This window comes from Narcine bancroftii, chromosome 2, assembly GCF_036971445.1.
Source record: "Narcine bancroftii isolate sNarBan1 chromosome 2, sNarBan1.hap1, whole genome shotgun sequence".
NCBI classification, from domain to species: Eukaryota; Metazoa; Chordata; class Chondrichthyes; order Torpediniformes; family Narcinidae; genus Narcine; species Narcine bancroftii.
This window is the reverse complement of record NC_091470.1, coordinates 188,953,629-188,977,238: the sequence shown is the minus strand read 5'-3', so window position 1 is coordinate 188,977,238 and position 23,610 is coordinate 188,953,629. Positions and strand designations below refer to the sequence as shown.

At 49.6% G+C, this 23,610-nt stretch overlaps 1 protein-coding gene across 1 annotated transcript in view; it reads left to right on the top strand.

Moving 5' to 3' along the window:
• Nucleotides 1-23,188, top strand: part of c4 (complement component 4) — a 150,829-nt gene extending 127,641 nt beyond the window's left edge. Inside the window, exons 35-41 of the mRNA XM_069919655.1 lie at nt 4,179-4,253; nt 5,045-5,147; nt 5,533-5,622; nt 10,052-10,144; nt 18,563-18,646; nt 19,887-20,019; nt 22,948-23,188. Of these exons, the coding sequence (XP_069775756.1) occupies nt 4,179-4,253; nt 5,045-5,147; nt 5,533-5,622; nt 10,052-10,144; nt 18,563-18,646; nt 19,887-20,019; nt 22,948-23,089 (720 nt within the window). The 3' untranslated portion in view covers nt 23,090-23,188. The remainder of the gene's footprint in view (nt 1-4,178; nt 4,254-5,044; nt 5,148-5,532; nt 5,623-10,051; nt 10,145-18,562; nt 18,647-19,886; nt 20,020-22,947) is intronic.
• The last annotated feature ends 422 nt before the right edge of the window (nt 23,189-23,610 follow it).

Sequence of the window (23,610 nt, the reverse complement as noted above, 5' to 3'; positions counted from 1 at the left end):
GTTTCCTCTAAACTTTAGCCACCTAACTTTCAGCTCATGACCTCTTGTTAGTATCTCCCTCTTTCTTAAAGGAAAAAGCCGCTCCACATCCACTCTATCTATACCCCTAATAATTTTAAACACCTCAATCAAATCCCCTCTCAACTTTCTACACTCCAAAGAATAAGGACCCAACCATTTCCTATAATTTAGACCCTGTAACCCCAGCAACATTCTAATAAATCTTCTCTGCCCTCTCTCCAATTCATTGATATTTTTGCTGTACTTTGGAGACCAAAACTGTACACAATTCTCCAAGTCTGGCCTCACCAATGCCTTGTACAATTTTAACAGAACATCCCAGCTCCGACACTCACCTACCAAATCATAGCAAATAACACCTAAAATACAACTAACATACAGTAAAAGTGGAGCCTATAAAGTAGAAATAACGTCATTTCACTGACTAGAAGACAGCGAGCGCACTGGAAGGCTGCGAGGTGTGGGGGGGTGGTGGTGGCTGAGTCATCGGAGGTTGGGGTGATGGGAGGTTCAGGAGACTGGGGTGGGGTGTAGGAGAGAGAAGAAGAGGTCTTCTGTTCAAAGCTATGGCGGCCTGACGAGTGTAGTTCCCGGAGAAGGAGCTTGGCAGAGCCACTCTCGCTGTTCCCGGCACCTTTATTCATAAAAGCGAAAATCCTCTTTGGATTTCTCTTGGTCAGCGAAAACAGGACCTGCCTTTCGTAAAAGCTAAGTGGCATAAAGCAGACTTTTAACATCCATTTAACCTACAACACCCCTTCCCCCCCACTGGGAGAATTCCATGCAGACCCGGGGAGAATGCATAAACTCCTTACAGACAGCGCGGGATTCAAACCCAGGTCTGGTCCCGACCGCTGGCTCTGTAATGTAAGGTAAAACATCATGAGATGGGAATGTGTAAGGAGTTACCCTGTACAGGGCTGTAACAAGATGTGAATGCATCCTTGTACTTACAAGATAAGAGAGACATTGATGGATTGAGAGGCAGGAAGCTAGCAGGGAAAGGATAGCAACAGTTTAAGTCATTGGACAAGTAATGATATGATGATGTTCTAAGCACGTATCCAAGGGTATAAAAAATCACCATTTTGCTGATAACGGCAGAATGCATTCTCCGACTAACATGGTTAGTTGCAAGTTTTACAATCCGGTAATAAAGAACAAAGAACCCTGATTTCGACTCAGTCTGGTGTTTGTCTCACTCATTCATGAACAAAGCAGACCTAACAGTAACAGCCTTGAGCTAGCCACAACACTAACTATGCCACCCAGGGAAGTGGTAAATGCGGCCTCAGTTTTGATATTTAAGAACATTTTGGATAGGTACATGGGTGGGAGGGGTATGGAGGGATGTGGTCCAGGTGCACGTCAGTGGTACAAGACAAAGTATAGTCTGGCACAGTCTAGAAGGGCCGAAGAGCCTATATCTATGCTGTAGGGATATGTGGATCTATGAAATGGTTTACGCGATGTATATCTGGTGACAGCCGACTGCCAATTCCAGCTGTTCGGCAGACACACATATTTGGTTTAGATTTCTCTCTTTTCTATATCTTTCCTTAAGTACAGTTTGTTTTTGTTCTACCAGCAAGTAGAAATTCTGTCTATAAATAAATTCATTAATAGAAGATTCAATAATTTGTATAACTCAACTTTAGCCCAAATCGGAGGTTGATCTATTTCAAACATTCTATTAATGAATATTAATTGGGTAGCTTCATAATAATTCTGAAAAGGTGGTAATTGAAGTCCACCTAATGCATACTTCCATGTCAATTTTTGTAAAGACACTCTAGCTAATTTACCTTTCCATAAAAATAATCCCATTGCCGCACTTAAAGAAAGCTTTTGGAAGTACATAGGGAATAAACTGAGAAAGATATTGAATACGTGGGAAAATATTCATTTTAACACAATTTACTCATCCTATCAAAGTTAATGGTAAATCTTTCCATTTTTTCAAATCGGATTTAATTTTATTTAATAAAGGTACATAATTTAATTTATATATATTTTGATATTCAACTTCAACTATTACTCCTAAATATTTAATTTTGTTAGTCCATCAAAACCATGTAATCTGTTTACACTTTGAATAATCCTCATTTGAAATCTGTAATATTTCACTTTATCCCAATTTACATTATATCCTGACATTTCTCCATACTGTTCGAAACGAACTTGGAGCCTTTCCAAAGATTCTTTAGGATGCGTTAAATAAATTAAGACATCGTCAGCAAACAAATTAATCTTATATTCCTCATTTACAATTTTAATTCCCTGAATAATATTATCCTGTCTAATAGCTTGGGCTATTAGAAATTCAGTCTGGCCCTCAGGGAAAAGAACCTCAGGGTTGTATGTGATGTCATGTAGGTTACAGATGTTACAGAGAGTCTGCAGAGAGATCCAGATCAGTTAAGTGAGTGGGAAAGGGTCTGGCAGAAGTTGGTAAATGTGAGGTTATCCGCTTTGGAAGGAAAAATGGAAGATCAGAATATTATGGTAAGCGATTGCAGTGTGCTGCTGGGCAGAAGGATTAAGGAGTGCTCATGCATGAATTGCAAAAGGTTGGTTTGCAGGGGCAGCAGGTTATCAAGAAGGCGAATGGAACATTGGTCTTCATTGCTGGAGGGAAGGAATTTTGGAGCAGTGAGGTTCTGCTGGAACTGTCCAAGGTCCTGGAGAGGCCGCATCTATAGTACTCAATGCAGTTCTGGTCTCCTGACTTGAGGAAGGATGTACTGGCTTTGGAGGCAGTGCAGAGGAGGTTCACCAGGTTGATTCAAGAGATGAGAGGGTCAGCCTATGAGGAGAGATTGGACTGTTCTCACTGGAATTTAGAAGAATGAGAGGGGATCTTATAGAAACATATAAAATTCTGAAAGGCATAGATAAGATAGAGGCAGGTCAGTTGTTCCCATTGGTGGGGGAGACCAGAACTAGGGGACGTAGCCTCAAGACCCAGGGTGGTAGATTTAGGATGGAGAAGGAACTGCTTTCCCAGAGGGTGGGGAATCTGTGGAATTCACTGTCCATTGAAGCAGTGGAGGGGACCTCAGTAAATATATTTAAGACAAGGTTGGATAGATTTTTACATAGTAAGGGAATGATGGGGAAAAGGCAGGTCGGTGGAGATGAGCCCATCATCAGATCAGCCGTGATCTCACTGAACGGTGGAGCAGGGCTCGATGGGCCAGATGGCTGACTCCTGCTCCTGTTTCTTACGTACTCTGACAAATAAGTTGGAACTCTAAACTTTGACCACTGCCAATCATGTGCAGGCGGATTTTGAGTGAGCAAAGAGTGTCTCAGCAGCAGGGGAAGCTTCCAGAGAGAGATGGCAGGGAATCAGCATTTCGGGGTGAGACCAGGATGGGGAACGGAGACTGGGGGAAATGGACGAGAGAGGATGGAACATTCAACAAGGTGGAGGGGGGGGTGGAGATAGACTAATGAAGGTGAACAGGAAAGTCTGCAGACATCGGGATGTATGCAGCGTCCATTGGAAATAAAAGGCGATAGCGTGACATTGTCATAGTGCTGGCGATGGGGGTTTGAATCCCTCGCTGTCTGAAAGGAGTTGGTACCTTCTCCCTATGTCTGTGTGGGTTTCCCCTGGGGGCTCAAGCTTCCTCTCACCGTTCAAAACGTACTGAGGTTTGTAGGTTAATTAGGTCCAATTGGGTGGCACGGTCTCATGGGCCAGAAGGACCTGTAACCATGCTGTGTGGGGGAAAAAAAGGTCCTTAAAGAGTTCGAGCCTGAAAGTTGCTTTCCCTTCACTCCTTCTAGATGTCACGTGACCTGCTGAGATTTTCCAGCACGTTTGTGCCTTGCGACATGCAGGAGGTCTGTGGGGAGAGAGAAAGAATTCATGTTTCAGGCTGACAGTTTTCAGGGTGGACCTTCCTTCCAGTGTGGTGTTGAACAGTAAACGCTTGAAACTCTGCAGGTCACACAACGTCAGCGGAAGTTGCCGCGACTTGGTGTCATCCTTCAGGTTCTCCCTCCCAGATGCTGCCTGGTCCGCAGTTTCTGCGGGAGATGAGGGAGGTTGGGGGCAGGTGGACAGTGGGTTTCAGGGGCCACACCATCCAGCAAAGAGGCCCAATTCTGACTGCAGTGACAGTGACCATAATGCTTTGATATTTCAGATATCAACTCTTTCCGATCGATACATTGATTCGTATGAGTTCCACAATGGCCGGGTGCTGCTGTACCTCAAATCGGTAATGCATGTGTATGCGTGCGCGTGTATGTGGACGAGCGTGTGTGTGTGTGTGTGTGTGTGTGTGTGTGTGTGTGTGTGTGTGTGTGTGTGGTGTGTGTGTGTGTGTGTGTGTGTGCACGCGCATGCTCACGTCCTTGTGTGTGTGTGTGTGTGTGTGTGTATGATGTGTATGTGTGCGTGTGGGTGAGTGTGTATGTTTGTGCATCTGTGTGTGTACCTTTACACCCATGCATGCATTTGTATATGTGCACGGGTGTGTGTGTGTGTGTGTGTGTGTGTGTGTGTGTGTGTGTGTGTGTGTGTGTGTGCATGAGTGGGTATGTATGTGTATCTGTGTGGGTGGGTGTGTAAGTGTGTGTGTGTATGTCTGTGTGTGTGGGTTTATGTGGTATATGTGTGTGTTTGCATGTGCGTGTTTGCATGTGTGTGCACATATGTGTGCGTGTATTTGGGTGTGTATGGTTGGTGTGTGAATGTGTATGTGTGCCTATGGGTGTATGTGGATGTGAGTGTGTGCGTACGGATGGGTGTGCACATGTATGTGAGCATGTATAGAAATGTGTGAGTGTTCATGAATGTGAGTGTGTGTGTGTACACTGATGGATGCGTGTTCATCAATATCTGTGTGAATTTCATCATAATGTTTGGAGGAAGAATGTTCACCACCGTGCGTTGGGTCCGGTTGAGGAAAGATAATGCAACAGCAGGGAATCTCCACCTGCTGTGTTCCTAGAAAGCTATTCTGGTCCAGGCCCAGTTCCTGCAGTCACCGCAATGTTTCTCCTGCAGGTCACGCAAAACAAAGAATGTGTGATCTTTGGGGCAAAGCAGATAGTTCCTATCGGTTTGATCCAACCGGCGAGTGCCACACTTTATAACTACTACAACCCAAGTGAGTACATCCCTCCGTCTCCACCTAACCCCCCCCCCACACCCGTGTCGACAATCCCTCCATCTGTGTGTGTGTGTGTGTGTGTGTGTGTGTGTGTGTGTGTGTGGGTGGGTGTGGGTGTGTGTGGGTGGGTGTGTGTATGTATGTGAGTATGTGTGGGTGTGTGTGTGTGTGTGTCTGTGTGGATGTGTGGGTGTGTGTGGTGTGTGTATGTGTGTGTGGGTGTGTGGGTGTGGGTGGGTGTGTGTATGTGTAGATATGTGTGGGTGTGTGTATGTGTGTGAGTGTGTGTGGGTGTGAGTATATAGGTGTGAGTGTGTGCGCGCCCGTGATAACTGCTCACACCAGTCTGCACTGTCCTGACCGCCTGCTACTTGGGTTTCAGGTGAGAGGTGCACCGTGTTCTACAGTGCCCCTCAGAAAAGCCACGTGGTGTCGAAGCTGTGCCAGGGCGATGTTTGTGAGTGTGCTGAAGGTGAGTCACCTTCCCCAACACCTCTCCTCCCTCTCCCTCTGTCATCCAAACCCCTCCCACCACCATCAGGCACACCCTCACATCCCCTCCTCAATCCCCTCCTCACCGAGGGTATGCAATCTCTGAGAGCACGATTGAGGCCAAGGGGACCTGTCTTTCCTATATCGGTGGCCCCTTTCTCTGCTGCATCTTTCCATGGTCATCCATATAAGTACCTTGTGAGTAGCAGGGTCCAATCAGGATCTGGATAGTCACCCAAACCATGTGCAGGGTACAGAAAGGTGCTGACCGGCTGCATCACGGTCAGGTGCAGGAGTCACCAATACCCCTGAGCGTCAGGCCTTCCAAACAGTAGTGGACACAGCCCAGGGCATCACAGGCAAAACCCTCCACACCATTGAGAACATCGACAGTGAACGCTGCCATCGGAAAGCAGCAGCAATCATCGGGGACCCACATCACCCAGCACACGATCGCTGCTGCATTCAGGAAAGAAGTTTTGGTGCCACAAGACTCACATCCACCAGGTTCAGGAACAGCCGCTCCCCTTCCACCATCAGGCTCCTCAACAACAGGGACTCGTTTAAGGACTCTAACTCATGCACTTTATTGATTTTTTCTCTCTCTCTATATTACATAGTCTGTTTATGGTTCTTTATGTGTTTACACATGTACACGTATGTACACCCGCCCTCACCCCCCCCCCCCCCCGGCCGTGTGACTAGTGTGCGTCAAGCTTGACACAATAAAAAGAGCGTCCTCTCATCCCCCGTTGGATTGACAGCCTCAACGACAGGTAGGCTCCTGCTAGCGTCCTTCCCCCCAACCCCCATCTACGGATCAGGCCCTGACCCCCCCTCATCCAACTCACTAATCTAACATATGTTCTGATGCCAACCCTGGAATTGCAGCAGGTCAAGCAGCATCGATAGGAAAATGAGGAGGGGGTCACCCACGTTTCGGCTCCGAGCCCTTTGTCAAGGTGTGAGAGCAACAGGAAGTTCCGAAGTGGGAGCGGTGAGAAAGACTCTCACAGAGCTCCCTCCAAAGAGAGGAGGAGAACCTCTTCAGGGCGGGTGTAGCCGGAAGAGATTTCACAGTGGAATGGAATTAAACAGAAAAATCCGCGGGCGCTTTGACTGCAGTGCGTTGGAGGAAAGAGAAACCCAGATTGGGAGTGAGAACGTTGACCTTCAGTGCTGGAGGGGTTGAATTTAGGAACTGGGGGGGTTTCTTCTGCAAACGTACAAGGTCCCGGTGAGGCCACATCTGGAGAACTGCATGTAGTTCTGGTCTCCTTACTTGAGGAAGGACGGATTGGCTTTGGTGGGGGTGCAGAGGAGGTTCACCAGGTTGATTCCAGAGATGGGGGGGTTAGCCTAAGAGGCTATTAGGGAATTTAGGAGAAGGAGAGGGGTTCTTATCAAAATGTGTACAATTATGAAAGGCATAGATAAGATAGACATAGGTAAGTTATTTCCATTGATGAGGGAGACAGGAACAAGAAAACATCGCCTCAAGATCCAGGGGAGTAGATTTAGGATGGAGATGAGGAGGAACTGCTTTTCCCAGAGGGAGGGGAATCTGTGGAATTTGATCTCATTGAATGGCGGAGCAGGCCCGACGGGCCGGATGGCCGACTCCTGCTCCTATATCTTAAGTTCTGGCACGTCACTCAGCACAGGGTAACCAACGGTTGGGGCCTGTGCCCTCCATCAAGGTGTGGCCTTTACCAGGATTTGACTCAGATTAGAGGACATGATCTGTGGGGAGAAGTTAGACAAACCTGGAGGTGGCGGGGGGGGGGGGGGTGGGGCGGGGGGGGGGGGGTGGGGCGGGGGGGGTGTGGGGTGGGGGGGTGTTCCCCTGGAGGATTAGAAAATAAAAAGAGGAACTGATGGGAAAGGCAGGCAGAATCTTTTCATTGGGGTCAACATGTCAAAAGCGAGCAGACGTGCAAGTTTCATGATGTGTGGGCCAGGTGTTCTCCACAGAGAGGCTAACATGGCAGCAACCAGACGTATTCGTTTGGGAGGGTACTATGCAGGGGATGGAGGAATACGGATTTGGCAGAACTGCAGTAAATCCCCTGGTATCTGGCACCCACAGGGATTGGTAGATGCCGGAGAACTAAATTTGCTGTTTGCTTGAGGTTGCGTGATGGGCAAACTAAACGCGAGGGGGTGCCATTTTCTAAAAAACTTTTGTATTTCTTTACCTAATTATTTTCTGCAGTTGCTTGAATTCAGGATAAGAGGGGATTTTACCGGAATGTAATTTGACATTCCATTCATTATCATTAAAGAATGTATAAAAATGTGATTATATATGATAAACGTCCACGTTTTCCTGCTGTAGGGTAAACAAAAAGTGGCCGTGACCATTGCCCGGTGCCCCCTAACAATAGGAGAAAGAGAAGCAATAGCGAGACCCTTCGGAGACACTGAGTGTCCGTGCGTTCACCCCCAGCAGACTCATGTCCGATCCATCGACGACCCGAGTTCCAGACCGAGACCTCCAACAAAGGCCCTTCGGTGCCCGAGGCCCGTTCAGGAGCTCTTCCTGCCCTCAGCGCCCTTTCAAATCCTGTCAACGGCGGCCTGCAGCCCGCATGCATTCCTCCGGTCGCCGCCCTGTGTGGGGTCCCCTCCTCTGCTTCTCCTTCTCACCGGCATTATGGGCGCAAGGTCCTGTTCCTGAGTGGTTCCATGTTCCTGAGATGTCCGCACTCGCTGCCATTCAGCACATGGCTTGCGCCGCCCAAATACACTAATTGACCCATGAACCCCGGACGTTTTTGAAGGGTAGGAGAAAATCCAGGTGGACATGGGGACAATATACAAACTCCTTACGGGCAGTGCCAGATTTGAACCAGGGTCTCTAGTACTGTAATAATGTGTTAACCACTACACTAATCAGACAGCCCTATTACATTTTATACACAACCCAGTGGAAGCCAATTGTGGCCATCAAGACCTGTCAATCAGAATTTATTGTCTTGAACCTGTCACGGAATTTGTGACAGCGTCACGGTGAAAAACTGTGCGCCTTTGGAAGACTACACAAAAGAGTCTGGAAAAACAACCAACTGAAAAACCTCACAAAGATAAGCGTATACAGAGCCGTTGTCATACCCACACTCCTGTTCGGCTCCGAATCATGGGTCCTCTACCGGCACCACCTACGGCTCCTAGAACGCTTCCACCAGCGTTGTCTCCGCTCCATCCTCAACATCCATTGGAGCGCTTACATCCCTAACATCGAAGTACTCGAGATGGCAGAGGTCGACAGCATCGAGTCCACGCTGCTGAAGATCCAGCTGCGCTGGATGGGTCACGTCTCCAGAATGGAGGACCATCGCCTTCCCAAGATCGTGTTATATGGCGAGCTCTCCACTGGCCACCGTGACAGAGGTGCACCAAAGAAAAGGTACAAGGACTGCCTAAAGAAATCTCTTGGTGCCTGCCACATTGACCACTGCCAGTGGGCTGATAACACCTCAAACCGTGCATCTTGGCGCCTCACAGTTTGGCGGGCAGCAACCTCCTTTGAAGAAGACCGCAGAGCCCACCTCACTGACAAAAGGCAAAGGAGGAAAAACCCAACACCCAACCCCAACCAACCAATTTTCCCCTGCAACCGCTGCAATCGTGTCTGCCTGTCCCGCATCGGACTTGTCAGCCACAAACGAGCCTGCAGCTGACGTGGACTTTTTACCCCCTCCATAAATCTTCGTCCGCGAAGCCAAGCCAAAGAAAGAAAATTATAAGTAACTACATAAATTCAGGCAAAGGTGAGGCAGTGCCTGCAGTTCATCGACTGTTCAGAAATATGATGGCGGAGGGATTTTTGTACCTCTGGCCTCCTGTAACCTCCTTCATGATGGTAACAGAGAGAAGAAGGCAGGTCCTGGGTGGTGGTGGGGGGAGGGGGGATCCTTGAGGACAGAAGCTGCTTTCTTGAGACACCGCCCCTTGTAGATGCCTTCGATGGAGTGGAGACCGGTGCCCGTGATGGCGCCGGCCGAGTTTGCAACTCTCTGTGGCCTTACCCTGTCCTGTGCCCTGGCACCTTCGTACCAGACAGAGATGCAACCGGTCAGAACGTTCTCCACAGTCCACCTGTAGAAATTTGCAAGAGTCATCGGTGACGTTCCAAATCTCCTCAAACTCCTCACAAAGTATCGCCACTGGCGAGCGTTCTTCATGATTGCATCGACAGGGAGGCCCCTCAGTGATATTGACACCCAGGAATTTGAAGTTCTCTACCCTCTCCACTGCTGACCCCTCAATGAGTTCTGGGTCATGTTCTCCTGATTCCCCCCTCCTGAAGTCCTCCACCAGCCCCTTAGTTTTGCTGACATTGAGTTGTTGTCACGACACCACTGAACTACAAACACGATTTATGATCCCTTTGCTTCTTCACACAGGCCTCTGTCCCAAAATGAGCAACACCTTCTCCAAGGAGATCGATGACACCATCCGGAGGCGTTTTGCCTGCTACAGCCCCATTGTCGATTATGGTAAGGCCCTGCAGATTCCCTGAATCAGGAATGCTGAGGTTGGATCGGCAAATGGAATATCAGTGGTGATTCCCAGCATTTTTCAGTCACAGTGCTGGATTTGCTCATCTTCTTCCTGATCTCTCTATCTATCTCTCCCCATCTTCTCTCTCCCCCTCTCCCTCTCTCCCTCCTCCTCCCCCTCTCCCCTCTCCCCCTCTCTTTTCTCTCTCCCTCTCTCCTCTCTCCCTTTCTCCTTCCCCATCTCTCTCTCTTTCTCTCCCCTCCCTCTCTCTCTCACCCCTCTCCTTCTCACCCCCTCTCTCTCTTTCTCTCCCCCCTCTTTCCCCCTCACCCCCTCTCTCTCCCCCTCTTTCCCCCTCCCCCTCTCTCTCTCCCCCTCTCTCTCTCTCTCTCTCTCCACCCCCCTATTTCCATATGCACACTATCTGGGGTTTTGAACTGCTGTGCTATGGGTGGGCTGGCGAGCTGGATTGCCCACTGCATGCTCTTTCTCGCAATGCATTAGACCTTGAAGACATCCCTTGACTTTTGAGGATGGCTTGCTTCAGCTCCAGGTCTTTAGGGTCTGAGGTCGTTAATGGGATCACAGTGGGAGCCTCGGCTGCTTTCTCTGGCCGTCAGTGAATGTGTAGTTCGTAACTTACTAAAGAAAAATGGCGACGCTACCACTGGAGTAGACCTGGAGTGATGCTCCGCAGGGTCCTACTGCCGGCGTCTCTGTACTGGCTTTGAGCGGCTGCAAGAGGAGCAGACAGCAGTTGTCAGTAAAATTTTGCAACCGCAGGTGCCAAGATGGTGGCACCTGTGCTCAGCAGAGGTCACGAGGGGTTGCAGACAACAAGACTGTCTCTGGGCACCTGCAACAGGGAGAACACCCTCTCCATCCCCATCGAGAAGGAGAAGCAGAGGAGACCACCCTAGAGGGCAGCTGACCAGTGAGGGGCTTGGCAGCTGAAGGACCCACAGAGGCTGTGGGGTGTTGGTGACCCACGGTTGGGGACTCCGCACAGGCTGTGGGTGGCTGGAGATCAGCTGGTGGGAACCAGGACTCGGAGCCGGGATTGGAGAGGGCACCGAGGGCAAGAAGGACTCCGAAGGGGCCTTGGGCGCTGATCATTTCGAGGGATTTGGATCTGGAGCTCGGATCGAGCAGGGGTCCGTGAAGCTGCGGAGGCCACGGGAGTGTTTGAGGCAAATCCATGAGCACTCAGTGACTCTGCAGGGATTCTCATTTACTTCATCTCCTATTGTTTTGGGCGCCGGGCAACGCTCATGGCCACTCTCTGTTTATCTTCCGGCAGACAGGTTAAAGTGTTTCATCTACATAACATTTCAATTTATTATCACGTGAAAATCAACGAATCCTTGAACTGGTCACACGTTACGAGTCTATTGTCATATATGTTTTACAATGTGCACATGCACAGACTCCAGACTGAACCATCGTCCAGGTCCGAATCTCTGAAGCAATTGAAAAGCATCCTCGGGACCCTCTCCCATCCCAGTTTCAGCCAATCTCCAGCAGTCTGCAGCCTGGTGCATTTTCTTTGACCACAGCCGCCAGCAGCCTGCAGCCTGCTTGGGTTTCTTTCCTTGAGTCACCAATGGCCCTGCCGCCTGTATGTTCCTCAGTTGCAGAGCCGCCCCCCCCCCCCCCCCACCCCGGTCTCCGTCCCATGGGTCCTCTCCTCTGCTTCTCCTTCTCAAATCGAAGGAGATGATCTCCCCATTTCCTGGTCTCCTGTGCTTCCCCGGAGTCTAAAAACATCCTCCTCCCCCCCCACCACCCCCATCTTGGGCGCAGACCTTGCGGTAAAATAAACCACCACCAGCTCCTTTAACAGATGGGCTTGAAATCTGTACGGGGCTGTCAGCAGTAGGACTGGGACGTTGGACCCAGTGGAACAGCGCTGCGTTTCCGCTCCCTGCTCTCCCTGGGTCCACACCAGCAGCAGTGCTGCCATTGCGGCAGCTCCATATGCTCGCCAGCGGGTCCCTGGACTGCGGAAGGTTCTGGCCCCCGCAGCCGTTGTGTTCCCCTGTGAAGTGCCAGTGGCTGAAGTAGACAAAGACGATGTGGTCAAACAATAATCATGGCTTTTATTAGCAGAAACTCATGGTACAATAATGAAAGACAATAGATGCATATACAGTAATATCCAAGGGGAGTGTCCTTAACAGTAGAGATAATGCACAGCCAATGTTAGTACAGCAAGGCTCACCAGAGGGGAGACAGGCAGCTTGGCAGACATTCACCACAGTCTCCCCCCAGCAGAAGAAGGGTTAAAATTAAAAGGACAGCTGCTAGGAAAGACTGAAGCAAGCGATACATGGATACCACGTTTGGCCTTGAGATACTCTAACAGCCAAAATACGCCAGTATCTAGCAAGCAATCAAAATATAATGAGGTGTTTTATGAATATGTCAGCCTATCAGGTTGTTTACGAATTCTGGTGCTTCTTCTCAAAACAGGTGTCTCCTTGGCAACCTTGGGAACTGGTACAGTTCCTGGGTCTGTAGTGTGGGAAGGACTGGCTTCTGGACCCGCTCCAGAATCGCCAGCGTGAGCCAGTGGAGCCTCAGCATGGCCATCTGAAAGCTGACTAGGGGTCATAGGCTGGGGCGGGGGGGGGGTGCGGGGGGGGCTGGTGAGCCCAATCTCTCAGGCTCACTCTAAGTTGGGGTGTGAGGAAGGGGTGAACCAGGCGAGGCCAGATCTCTTAGGGGTACAGTGTCAGTACTCCATTCTGGGAATTTAACATGAGCGTAGATGGGGTTAGTATGCAGTAGCTGAACTAGTTGGACTAGGGGGTCTGTTTTACGCGCCCAAGAGTGGCTCTTCAGAGGCACGGTTCCAGGCTCAGATAAACATGCTGGCCAGTTCTTGATTTCCTAGGAAAGGCAAACATACGTTCACGAGATGTTTGATTTGTTGCAGTACACAATAATGACCGAATAGAATGTACCCTGCCACCGGGTAACAGGGTAACCATATGTTTTTAAAGCAAGATTAACAGTCTTCCAGACTGTAGCATTAGCCCTTTCGACCTGCCCATTGACCTGAGGGTTGTAGCTCGTGTTACGGCTGGTGACAATCCCCTTCTGTAGCAGGGCTCACAGCAGTTCAGTCTTCATGAATGCTGAGCCCCTGTCAGTATGAATGTAATTGGGAAAACCAAAAATGCTGAAAATTCTGTCAAGTGACTTAATGACAGACACTGACGAGACGTCAGAGCAGGGTATTGCAAAGGGAAACCTGGAATATTCATCAATTACAGTAACAAAATATATATTTTTGTTGTTGGAAGGTAACGGTCCTTTAAAATCTAAGCTAATCCTCTCAAAAGGTCGGGTTGCCTTGATGACAGTGGCTTCTGGAGCTTTAAAGTATTGCAGTTTGCATTCTGCACAAAGAGGACAGCTTTTAGTCAGTTTCCTGACTTCTTCCAGAGAGTAAGGAAGGTTGTTAGCCCTTTTGTAGTGGAAGAATCTCGTGACTCCTGGGTGGCACAGTCTGCTATGGATTTCTTTTAGCCCCTCCAGCTGAGCACCAGCAGCAGATCGTGACAATGCGTCAGAGGGACCATTTAACCTGCCCGGTCTGTACTGGATCTCATAATTATAAGTTGAGAGTTCTATTCGCCAGCGTCCCATCTTATCATTCTTGATTTTACTTTTGTGTTTAGTACTGAACATGTAGGCTATAGATTTCTGATCAGTGACATGAGTAAATTTTATGCCAACTAGAAAATGTCTCCAGTAGTGAATAGCTTCAATAATAGCCTGGGCTTCTTTTTCAATGCAGGATGTTTAAGTTCAGGTCTGCATAACGTGCGGGAGAAGAATGCCAGAGGTCTGCCCTTTTGATTAAGAGTTCCTGACAAGGCACAATCTGAGGCATCAGTTTCCACTTGGAATGGGACATCCTCGTCAATGGACGAGAGTGCAGCTTTGGCAATATCAGCTTTAATTCTCTCGAAAGCCTTCAAGGCCATTGGAGAGAGAGGAAAAGATTTAGTGTCATACAGAGGGCGTGCCTTCGTGGCATAGTCCTGAACCCATTTACAGTAGTCGGAAAAGAATCCCATACACATTTTAAGGGCTTTTGCTGAGTTTGGGGGTGGTAACTTCTTAAGGGGGGGCCATTCCTTCTGGGTTGGGGCAGATTTCACCCTTGCGGACAATGTAGCCCAGAATGGGTAGCTCTGTCACGTTGAACACACATTTGCTCTCGTTAAATGTAAGGTTGAGTTCTTTAGCTGTTGCTAAAAATTTCTTTAAGTTGTTGTCGTGCTCAGCCTGTGTTTTCCCACAGATAGTGACATTATCCAGATAGGGAAACGTACCCTGTAACTCATACGTCCTAACAATCTTATCCATTTCCCTCTGAAACATGAACACACCATTAATGACCCCAAAAGGTACCCTTTTAAACTGATTTAACCCTCATCAGCCTCAAAAGCCGTATAGGGCCGTTCCCTTTTCTTAATGGGGATTTGGTGATAAGCTGCTTTGAGGTCAATAGTGGAGTACACTTTGTATTGTGCTATATGATAATTATTTCATTGATGCGTGGCAGGGGGTAGGCATCCTGGTTAGTATAATGGTTGATCATCTGGCTGTAGTTGTCTCTTAGTGTGATTTTTCACAACGACCACCTGGGCTTGCCACGGACTCTTACTGGGTTCAATTACTCCCTCTTTAAGCAGTCTCTGGATCTCCGCTTTGATAAACTCACAATCCTCTTACAGCAAAAAGAACGGCTCTTAGTGGCAATCAGCTGACACTCGGGATAAATCACTAAAAAGGGAAGGAGCTTTGATCTTTAATGCGGACAGACCGCAGTAACTGTGGGTAACGGCCCACCGAAATTTAACACTACACTGTTCATCTGAGATTGAATATCTAACCCCAGTACCACAGGGGCGCAGAGCTCCAGCATAATAAAGAGACACACATCAGCAAGGCAATGTCCCTGCAAATTTAAAGTAACTTTGCACTTGTCCTGTACAGTTTTGGTAAGTTCACGACAAGCCATCGATATCTTTTAGTTTGCTGGATATCTCCGCAAATTTAAGGCTCTGGCAACTTTCTCATGGATGTAGCTGTCAGTACTCCCCGAGTCTATTAGACAATCAAGAGTCTCACCATTCACCTCCCCCTTCATAGTCGACCGTTCTAGTCCGTAACATCCCCCAAACTTTGGAGTCAATTAAGCTATCACAGGGGAATCTTACCTCGCCATTACTTGAACTTGATTCAGCCTGCTCATCTGAAGATTCCCCCTTTTCACAGTTGTCTTCCATTCCTGCAGCTCCAGGATGCATTTTCTTGGTGTTTCTCTTCTTTTTATCTTTTTTTCACCTTACACACTTTATCGAAGTAGCCAAGTTTCCCACATTAGCTGCAGGGAGCAAATCGAGCCAGGCACTGCTGTCTGGGGTGCCAGCTCTTATCACAGAAGTAGCATTTTTCAGGGGTTCGCCTTTTTCTTTCCTTAGGGGTTCCAGCCCTCCTGGATGTTTCCTTTTCGGTTTCTAGCATTTCATTGGACCGCATGGTTCTTCTCAGTGTTTTGGCTAGAGTGACTGCCCGGTCATAGGTTAAAGGCTCCATCTCCAGCAGCCTCTGTCGGATGTAACTGGAGTCAATCTCGTTGACTAAAGCATCCAGCTTCAAGGCATTGCGGTGTTGTTGCACATTGACTGCCCTGACATCACATTCGTTTGCCAGTGAGTCTAGGGCCAGTGTATAGGCAGCATCACTTTCCCCGGGTTTCTGGCATCTAGTCAGCAACTGGTGTCGAGCAAGCACCACATTCCATGGCGCTGCATAGTAAGCGGTCGGACGTTCCCGGGCTATAGCCAGAGTGGTAGCTCCTTGCGTTATGGCGAAATGGACCTCGCCCAGCAGGGTATTCAGGTGGCCCCACTGTATTGCCTCATCGACCACGTTGTTTCGAGCCATGTAGTAATCGAAACAAGCAATCCAGTGGTTGAAAATTTCTCTGGCCCTCGGGGCAGACTGGTCGATTATCAGCCGCTCTGGCTAATAAAATTGAAGTGCCAGTTGGTGAAGTAGACAAAGACGATGTGGTCAAACAGCCAATGTTAGTACAGCAAGGCTCGCCAGAGGGGAGACAGGCAGCTTGGCAGACATTCACCACATCCTGTTTCCAGAAATGCAGGGAATAACCCCGCGATCCCATTTCATGCCCCCAAACCACCCCCCCCTCCACTGAAATCTACCACTCCCCCACCTGCTGGGGTGGGGTTGAAAGCAGGAGATGCAATGCACAGACAAGAGCAACACAGTGGGCGGGGGGGGGGGGGGATCACGAGGAGAACCCGCAGACTCTGCACAGGCAGCACTGGTGATCGGGACGGAACCTGGCTCTCCGGTGCTGGGAGGCCATAACACTACCTGCTGCGTCTCTGCAATGCCCCGTGCCTCTCCCTGGCCCTTGTGCGTGCTCCCAGTGACCGATCACCCCCTTCAACAAAACGAAACACGCAAGTCCAGACGCCAAGACTGATAAATCTCGCAGTTATAACAATCCAAGATTCACGGGGAAGAGGTGGAAAATCTTGTGACGTGGTGCGAGATCAACAACCTGAGTCGTCACGTGGACAAGACGAAGGAAATGATCGTGGGCTTCAGGAGGACCAGGAATGACCACCCTCCACTACACATCAACAACTCTGTAGTGGAGAGACCAAGTTCCCCGGAGTCTATTTAACTAGTAACCTGTCATAGTCACTCTTCATCACCTCACTTGTCAGGAAGGCGCAATAGCGACTGCACTCCCTGAGAAGACTGAAGCGGGCGAGACCACCGGCCACCATCATGCTAACCTTCCACAGCAGCTCCCAGCCAGCTGTGTCACCGTGTGGGTATGGTTGCTGCAGAGAAATGGATCAGAGGTCAATCCACAGGACCATAAGAGCGGCAGAGAGGATCATTGGAGTCTCCCCCCCCCCCCACCCCCATCCTGACGTGATCTGCCGGGATCATTGTCTGAAGAGGACGGGCAAAATCGTTGAGGACCCTCCCACCCTGCGCACAGCATCTTTCAGCTGCTCCCGTCAGGGAAGAAATACAGGAGGATCAGAGCCAGTGCCACCAGGCTGGGGAACAGCTTCTTCCTATGGGCAAGGAGAACTCTGATCGACCAAAGGAACTGCTCACACTGACCACCCATTAAGCAGTGTTTATTTATTTATTTTTATACCTGTATATTTGGTACATATTGTCTGTCTGTATGTGTGTTATGTCTGGGTGTGTGTTCGCGTGTTTTGCACTGAGGACCGGAGAATGCTGTTTCGTCGGGTTGTACTTGTGCCATCAGCTGTCAATAAACTTGACCTTGAAGACCTTCATTGGATAGTGTAGAAGGTTGTCATAGGTCACAACAGGATATCAATTGGATGTAGAGTTGGACGGAGAAGAGTTTAATCAGGATAAGTGTGAGGTGATGCATTTTGACAGGTCAAACCTGAAGTCTGAGTTCAGGGTTAATGGCAAGATTTTTCATACTGTGGAAGAACAGAGGGACCTCAAGGTCACCGCGCAGGTGGATAGGATCATTAATAAGGTCTATGGAATGCTGGACCTCATTAGTTAGGGGATTGAGTTCAAGGGGATGCTGCAACTCTACAAATCTCTGGTGAGACCACACTTGGAATGTTGCATTCAGTTCTGATCGCCAATACAGTAAAGGATGTGGAGAGGGGTCGGAGGAGATTTAGCAGCAGGTTGGCTAGATTGAAAAGAGTGTCTTACAGGGCAAGGTTAGCAGGGCGAGGGCTTTTCTCTCTGGAGCGAAGAAGGTGACTTCACAGAGGGCTACAAGATTCTGAGAGGGCGGACATCTGACACCTTTCTTCTGGGGCGGCGGTCGATCACAATCAGAGCATGCCATGAAATCCATTGCTTTGCGGCTGAAAGAGGCCATGCCCGTGGTTCGTTGTCCGTTCAGAAATCTGATGGCAGAGGGGAAAAAGCTGTCCTGGTGCCATCTTTGGGCTCCTGTAACTTCCTCCCTGGTGGTAGGATAGTGAAAAGGGTGGCGGGGGTCCTTGAAGATAACGGCTGCTGTCTTGATATGTTGCATCTTACCGATGTCCTCGATGGAGTGGAGACCTAATGCACGAGAGGAGAAATGTATAGGGGACACGTCAGGCGTGAGTTTTTTTTTACACACAGAGTGGTGGGTGCCAGGAATGTGTTGCCAGGGGTGGTGGTGGAACAGTTAAAAGATTCTTAGACAGGCACATGGATGCAAGAAAAATCATGAGATTGGGGTAGTAGGGAGGGAAGGTTTCAATTGTTGAGTAGGTTCATATGTAATATGATGGGCCGAAGGGCTTGTGCTGTGCTTGAATACTCACGCTCATTCTGTGATCTGCTTCCAGTCTACCTCGCCAGGGTGTCCACTGCCAACACAACAGGAGCCTTCAATATCTACACAGTCTCCATCACGAGAGTCGTCAAGCTGTGTAAGTACTTTCTTTTCTGTACGCTGCAGCCTCTGTCCCAGCCTGTGGACATGTTCGGCACTCACTCTGCCTGACCTTTCACCTTTGCTGTCAATCCTTGAGAGGCTCTCATGTATGTGAAAGTGAAGCCTCCGAGGTGGGTGCCTTGCCCATGGAGACCAGGCGAATCTAGCAATTGGAAAAGGGATGAACTAACAGTGTGGGCTGAGACACTCATACCGATGCCGGTTCGAATCCGGCTCTGTAAGGGGGGGGCATGCATGTGCGTGCGTGCGTGCATGTGTGCGTGCGTACTTCACACATTCTTCCCTGTATCTGTGTGGATTTCCCATCCCCCTCAACACTTGCTCAAAGTTCCCTCCTCCGTCCCAGAGTGGTGCAGGTTAATCGGGTGAACTGGGAGCGCTTGTGTATGAATCATGAAAGGTTGGTTTGCAGGTACAACCAGTAATCAGGAAAGCAAATATAATGTTGGCCTTCATGGCCAGAGGGATTGAATTTAGGAGCAGGGTCCATACGAGGTCTTGGTGAGGCCGCACCCGGAGAACTCAATGCAGTTCTGGTCTCCTGACTCGAGGAAGGGCATACTGGCCTTGGAGGCGGTGCAGAGGAGGGTCACCAGGTTGATTCCAGAGTGCCTGTGGAAATAACCTCCCAGCTCATAGCATCCTTTCATGTTTATACAAATATCCCCCTCAGCCTTCTGACCCCAATGAGTATCGTCCCACGGAGAGATCAGTTGGTTCAGAGCAAATGCAAGGTGATTTTATCTTTGTGGGGTTGGTTGAGGAGTATGGAAGGAACTGTCCTTGAATCTGGGGGTGGGTGGTCTCACACTCCTCATTCTGCTGGTTGGGGGTGGGCTCCGTCTTTTACTGTATTGGCTGCTTCCTGAGGCAGTGGAAGGAAAATATGAAATCAATGGAGGGGAGGGTGTGTGTTTGAGGGGAGAGGGGTGTGTGATGGAGGGGAGAGGGTGTGTTTGAGGGGAGGGGTGTATGATGGAGGGGAGGGGTGGGGTGTGTGTGAGATGGAGGGGGTGTGTGTGTGATGGAGGAGAGTGCAGAATGTGACAGAGATGAGAGGGTGTGTGATTATCTGAGCCAGGTTCACAACCCCCGGCAGTATCTTGCAGCCTTGGGCGGAGCAGTTCCCATCCACGGAGGGTCCCTGACCGGCCTTGAACAGGGGGATCTTGACAGAACAAGCCTCACACATTCCGTCCTCTCCTTTTAAACAGCGAAAGACCTGGACATCAGTATCACAAAGGAGCGGAATTTTCTGAAGCGCCTTTCCTGTCTGCTGAAACTAAAGATCGGGAAGACCTACCTCTTGATGGGAAAGGATGGAAAGACCCAGGACATCCACGGAAAGTAAGGATTACTGAGATGCACTCTCCAAAAGGCCAGCTGCCTCCCCTGACCCAAACCCTAACACAGCAAAGGCATCAGGGCAACCTCAGTGGCAAAAAGTAACATGTTTAATCATAGCAGTATCTCTGCTCTCTCCCTACAGACACTGAATTCTGGAATAACCTCGAAAAAGACGGCCCTCCAGCCCACGGTCCTGTGCCGACCTTCCTCTATCCACCAAGGGAAAACAAAATAAGCCCTTCCTACCTCGTTACCCTCTATTTTTCTTTCCACCGTGTAACTAAAAGGCTCTTAAATGCCCCAAATGTTTCAGCCTCCACCACCATTTTGGCTAAATTTGCCCAATGACACTGAAATAGGGTGGTGCTGGGGAAACGGAGAGACTTGGGTCGATGAGGAGAGCAGGCAAAGAGGCAGCAGATGAAATGCAACATTGGAAAGTGTAGGGCCGTGCACTTTGGTGGGAAGAGGTAGACAGGCAGATGATTATCGAGGTGGGGAGAAAGTAGAAAATTCAGAGGTTCAAAGAGACTTGGGAGTCCTCATGCAGGTTAACCTCCGGGTTGAGTTAGTGGTGAAGAAGGTGAATGCATTGTTGGTGTTGATATCTAGAAGGATTAACTTACAAGAGCAGGGACCCTATATACCCCGGTGAGTACAGTGCCTTGTTTGAGAAATTACCTGCTGGTATTGGAGAGGGTTCCGAGCCGATGTCCTGGAATGATACCAGGAATGATCAAGGAATGACTGCCAGGACTGTACTTGTTGGGCGTACAGAAGGATGAGGGTGGGCCTTATCAAACTTGGTGTCATGGGGGAGGGGGGGGGGCATTCGCAGGCCATGCCCCCCCCCCACCCACCACCCCCACCCACAGCACTAATGTGGCTCTGGGGGTGCAGACCTCACCTGGGGAGTGCCATCGGAGGGAGTGTCACCAAAATGAATTGCGGGATTCCGTCCCCGCGCCCTATAAGCACGCGCGTCTGTCTGAAACGCTGGAGGGAGGGGTAAGTGGGACGGCACAGCGGGCAGAGGAGGTCCATGGTGGGTATGGCACCCACTCCTCACCCCCCCTTCCCCCTAGCTTGATTCTTGAACAGCAGTGGATAGGATGTTTCCCACGGTAGGAGATTCTAGGACAAGAGGGCATCAACTTAAAACAGAGATGTGGGAGGATTCTTCAGTCAGAGGGTCTGTGGAACTTGTAGCCACAGGCAGCTGTGGAAGTGAGGTCATTGGGTGTAGCTAAGGCAGAGATGGGCAGGTATTTGATTAGTCAGGGCATCAAGGGTTACAGGGAGAAGGCCGGGGAATTGGGTTAAGTAGGAGGATAGATCTGCTCATAATTAGGAATGGCAGAGCAGACTCGATGGGCCGATGGGCCGACTTCTGTTCCTGTATCTTGCAATCTTGTGTCCACCCCTCGGCATTAAAAAAAACTTACCCCTGATGTCTCCCCTAAACCTTCCTCCCTCCACTTTGTACAGATGCCCTCTAGCGTCTGCCACTCCCACCCTGGGAAAAAGGGCACTGGCTGCCTTTGTTGATCCACGATCTGGTGCCTGGTTTGGAGATCGTATATGGTGGAGCAAGGTCGAATGAGCTAGGGGCTTTTTTCAGAGTGGCAAGGATGAGAGGCGACAATAGAGATCTGCGACATTATGAGAGGATTAGACAGGGTGGACAGCCAGCACCTATTTCCCAGTAGCAAATGCTAGAGGATATCTGTTTCAGCTGAGGGGTGGAGAGTTTAGGGGAGATGTCAAAAGGGAAGAGAGCTGTGGGTGCCTGGAATGCATTGCCAGGGGTGGTGGCGGAGGCTGGCACAAATAGGAACAAGACAGGGTCATGGGCGCAAGAAAAACAGAGGGTAATGCAGGTGAGGTTGGGATGGTTTTGTTTGTTGAGTGGGTTTATATAGATCAGCACAACATTGTGAGCCGAAGGGCCTGTGGAAAGTGTGGCATGGTTGGTGTAGTGGTTAGCACAGCGCCTTTATGGTGCCAGTGATTGGGACCAGGGTTCGAATCCCACGCTGTCTATTTATATGTTCTACCTGTGCCTGCCCCGGGGGCTCTGGTTTCCTCCCACTACTGGATGTGTAGGTTAATGGGGTGTAAATTGGGCTGCACGGACTCATGGACCTAAATGGTCTGTTACTGCGATGTAATGTGTGATCCTGGGAACAGCTGTGACCTCCGTGACAAAGATTAGAGAAGCCACCTCTGCCCATTCCCAATGGGAAGGAGCTGACCAGGCAGCTGGCACAACCAAAATCCCGGGAAAATGCTGCCGTGCCTGACAGGTGGTCCACCGTCTCCGGAGAGGAGACCCGCCATCCTGAATGGCTCCCAGTCAGTTTGTAATCCTGCAGATGCCACAAACCTGAAATAAAACCGCGAAGGACCTTCTGCAGAGAGGGTCCAGGCCCAAAACGCCGACTTTTCTATTTCTTCCACTGATGCTGTTTAACCCAAGATTCCACCATCAACAGTCCCCTGTGTGTTCCACAGGATCTGTCAACCTACTGAGTCCCACCGGCATTGCCTGTGTGAGCAGTGAAATACGCCTCTGTGTCCCGGACATGTGAATGGTGCTTTGACTCACAGAGTAAATTATAAATTTTTCCTCTCTCTCTCTCTCTCTCTCTCTCTCTCTCTCTCTCTCTCTCTCTCTCTCTCTCTCTCTCTCTCTCCCCCTCTCCAATCTCTCTCCCCCTCTATCCCTCTCTCTCTCTCTCCCCTCTCTCCAACCCTCTCCACCTCTCCCTTCCTCTCCCTCTTTCCCCTCTCTCCCACACTCTCTCCTCCCCTTCTCTCTCTGCTTCTCTCCCTCCCTCCCTCTCTCTCTCTCACATTCTCTTTCTCCCACCTTCTCCACCTCTCTCTCTCGCTCTCTCCACCCTACCCCACCATCCTACCATGCAGCATGCAGTACATACTCGACTTCCAGACCTGGATTGAAGAGGTCCCAACCGAAAGGAAATGCTCGGCCTCGAAATATCGAAGCAGCTGTAAGAAATTTTACAACTTTATCTTGAACCTTGAGCAAGAAGAATGCCAGCTGTGAGAAGCACTTCCTCTGTAGTCCCACCCTGGCCAAGGACAGAATCTGCTGAATAAAAGGGTCAACTCTCAACTGATGATACTAATAAATATCACAATGAAACATTTGGTCAGGAGCTGCAGTAGTTCATCTCCTGTCAGAAACCCACGTCTCTACATGTCTTTTACATTTTATGTTGTGGAGAGGGTTGACAATATAACTCGAAAGGAAGCTGGGTTTAGACACACACACACACACACACACACACACACACAAACACAAAGAAACACATGTACATACACACGTGAACAAACACACACCTACCAACATGCACACACACACAGAGACCCACACATGCACAAAAAACATGCACACACACACAGACATGGAAATGCAGGCTTACAAACACACCCACCCACCAACACACACACGCACGCACAAAGAAACATCTGCGTGCGCACGCACACACACACATGCAAATGCAGGCTTACACACACACCCACCCGCCAACCCACACGCACACACACACTCATGCTCATGTGCTC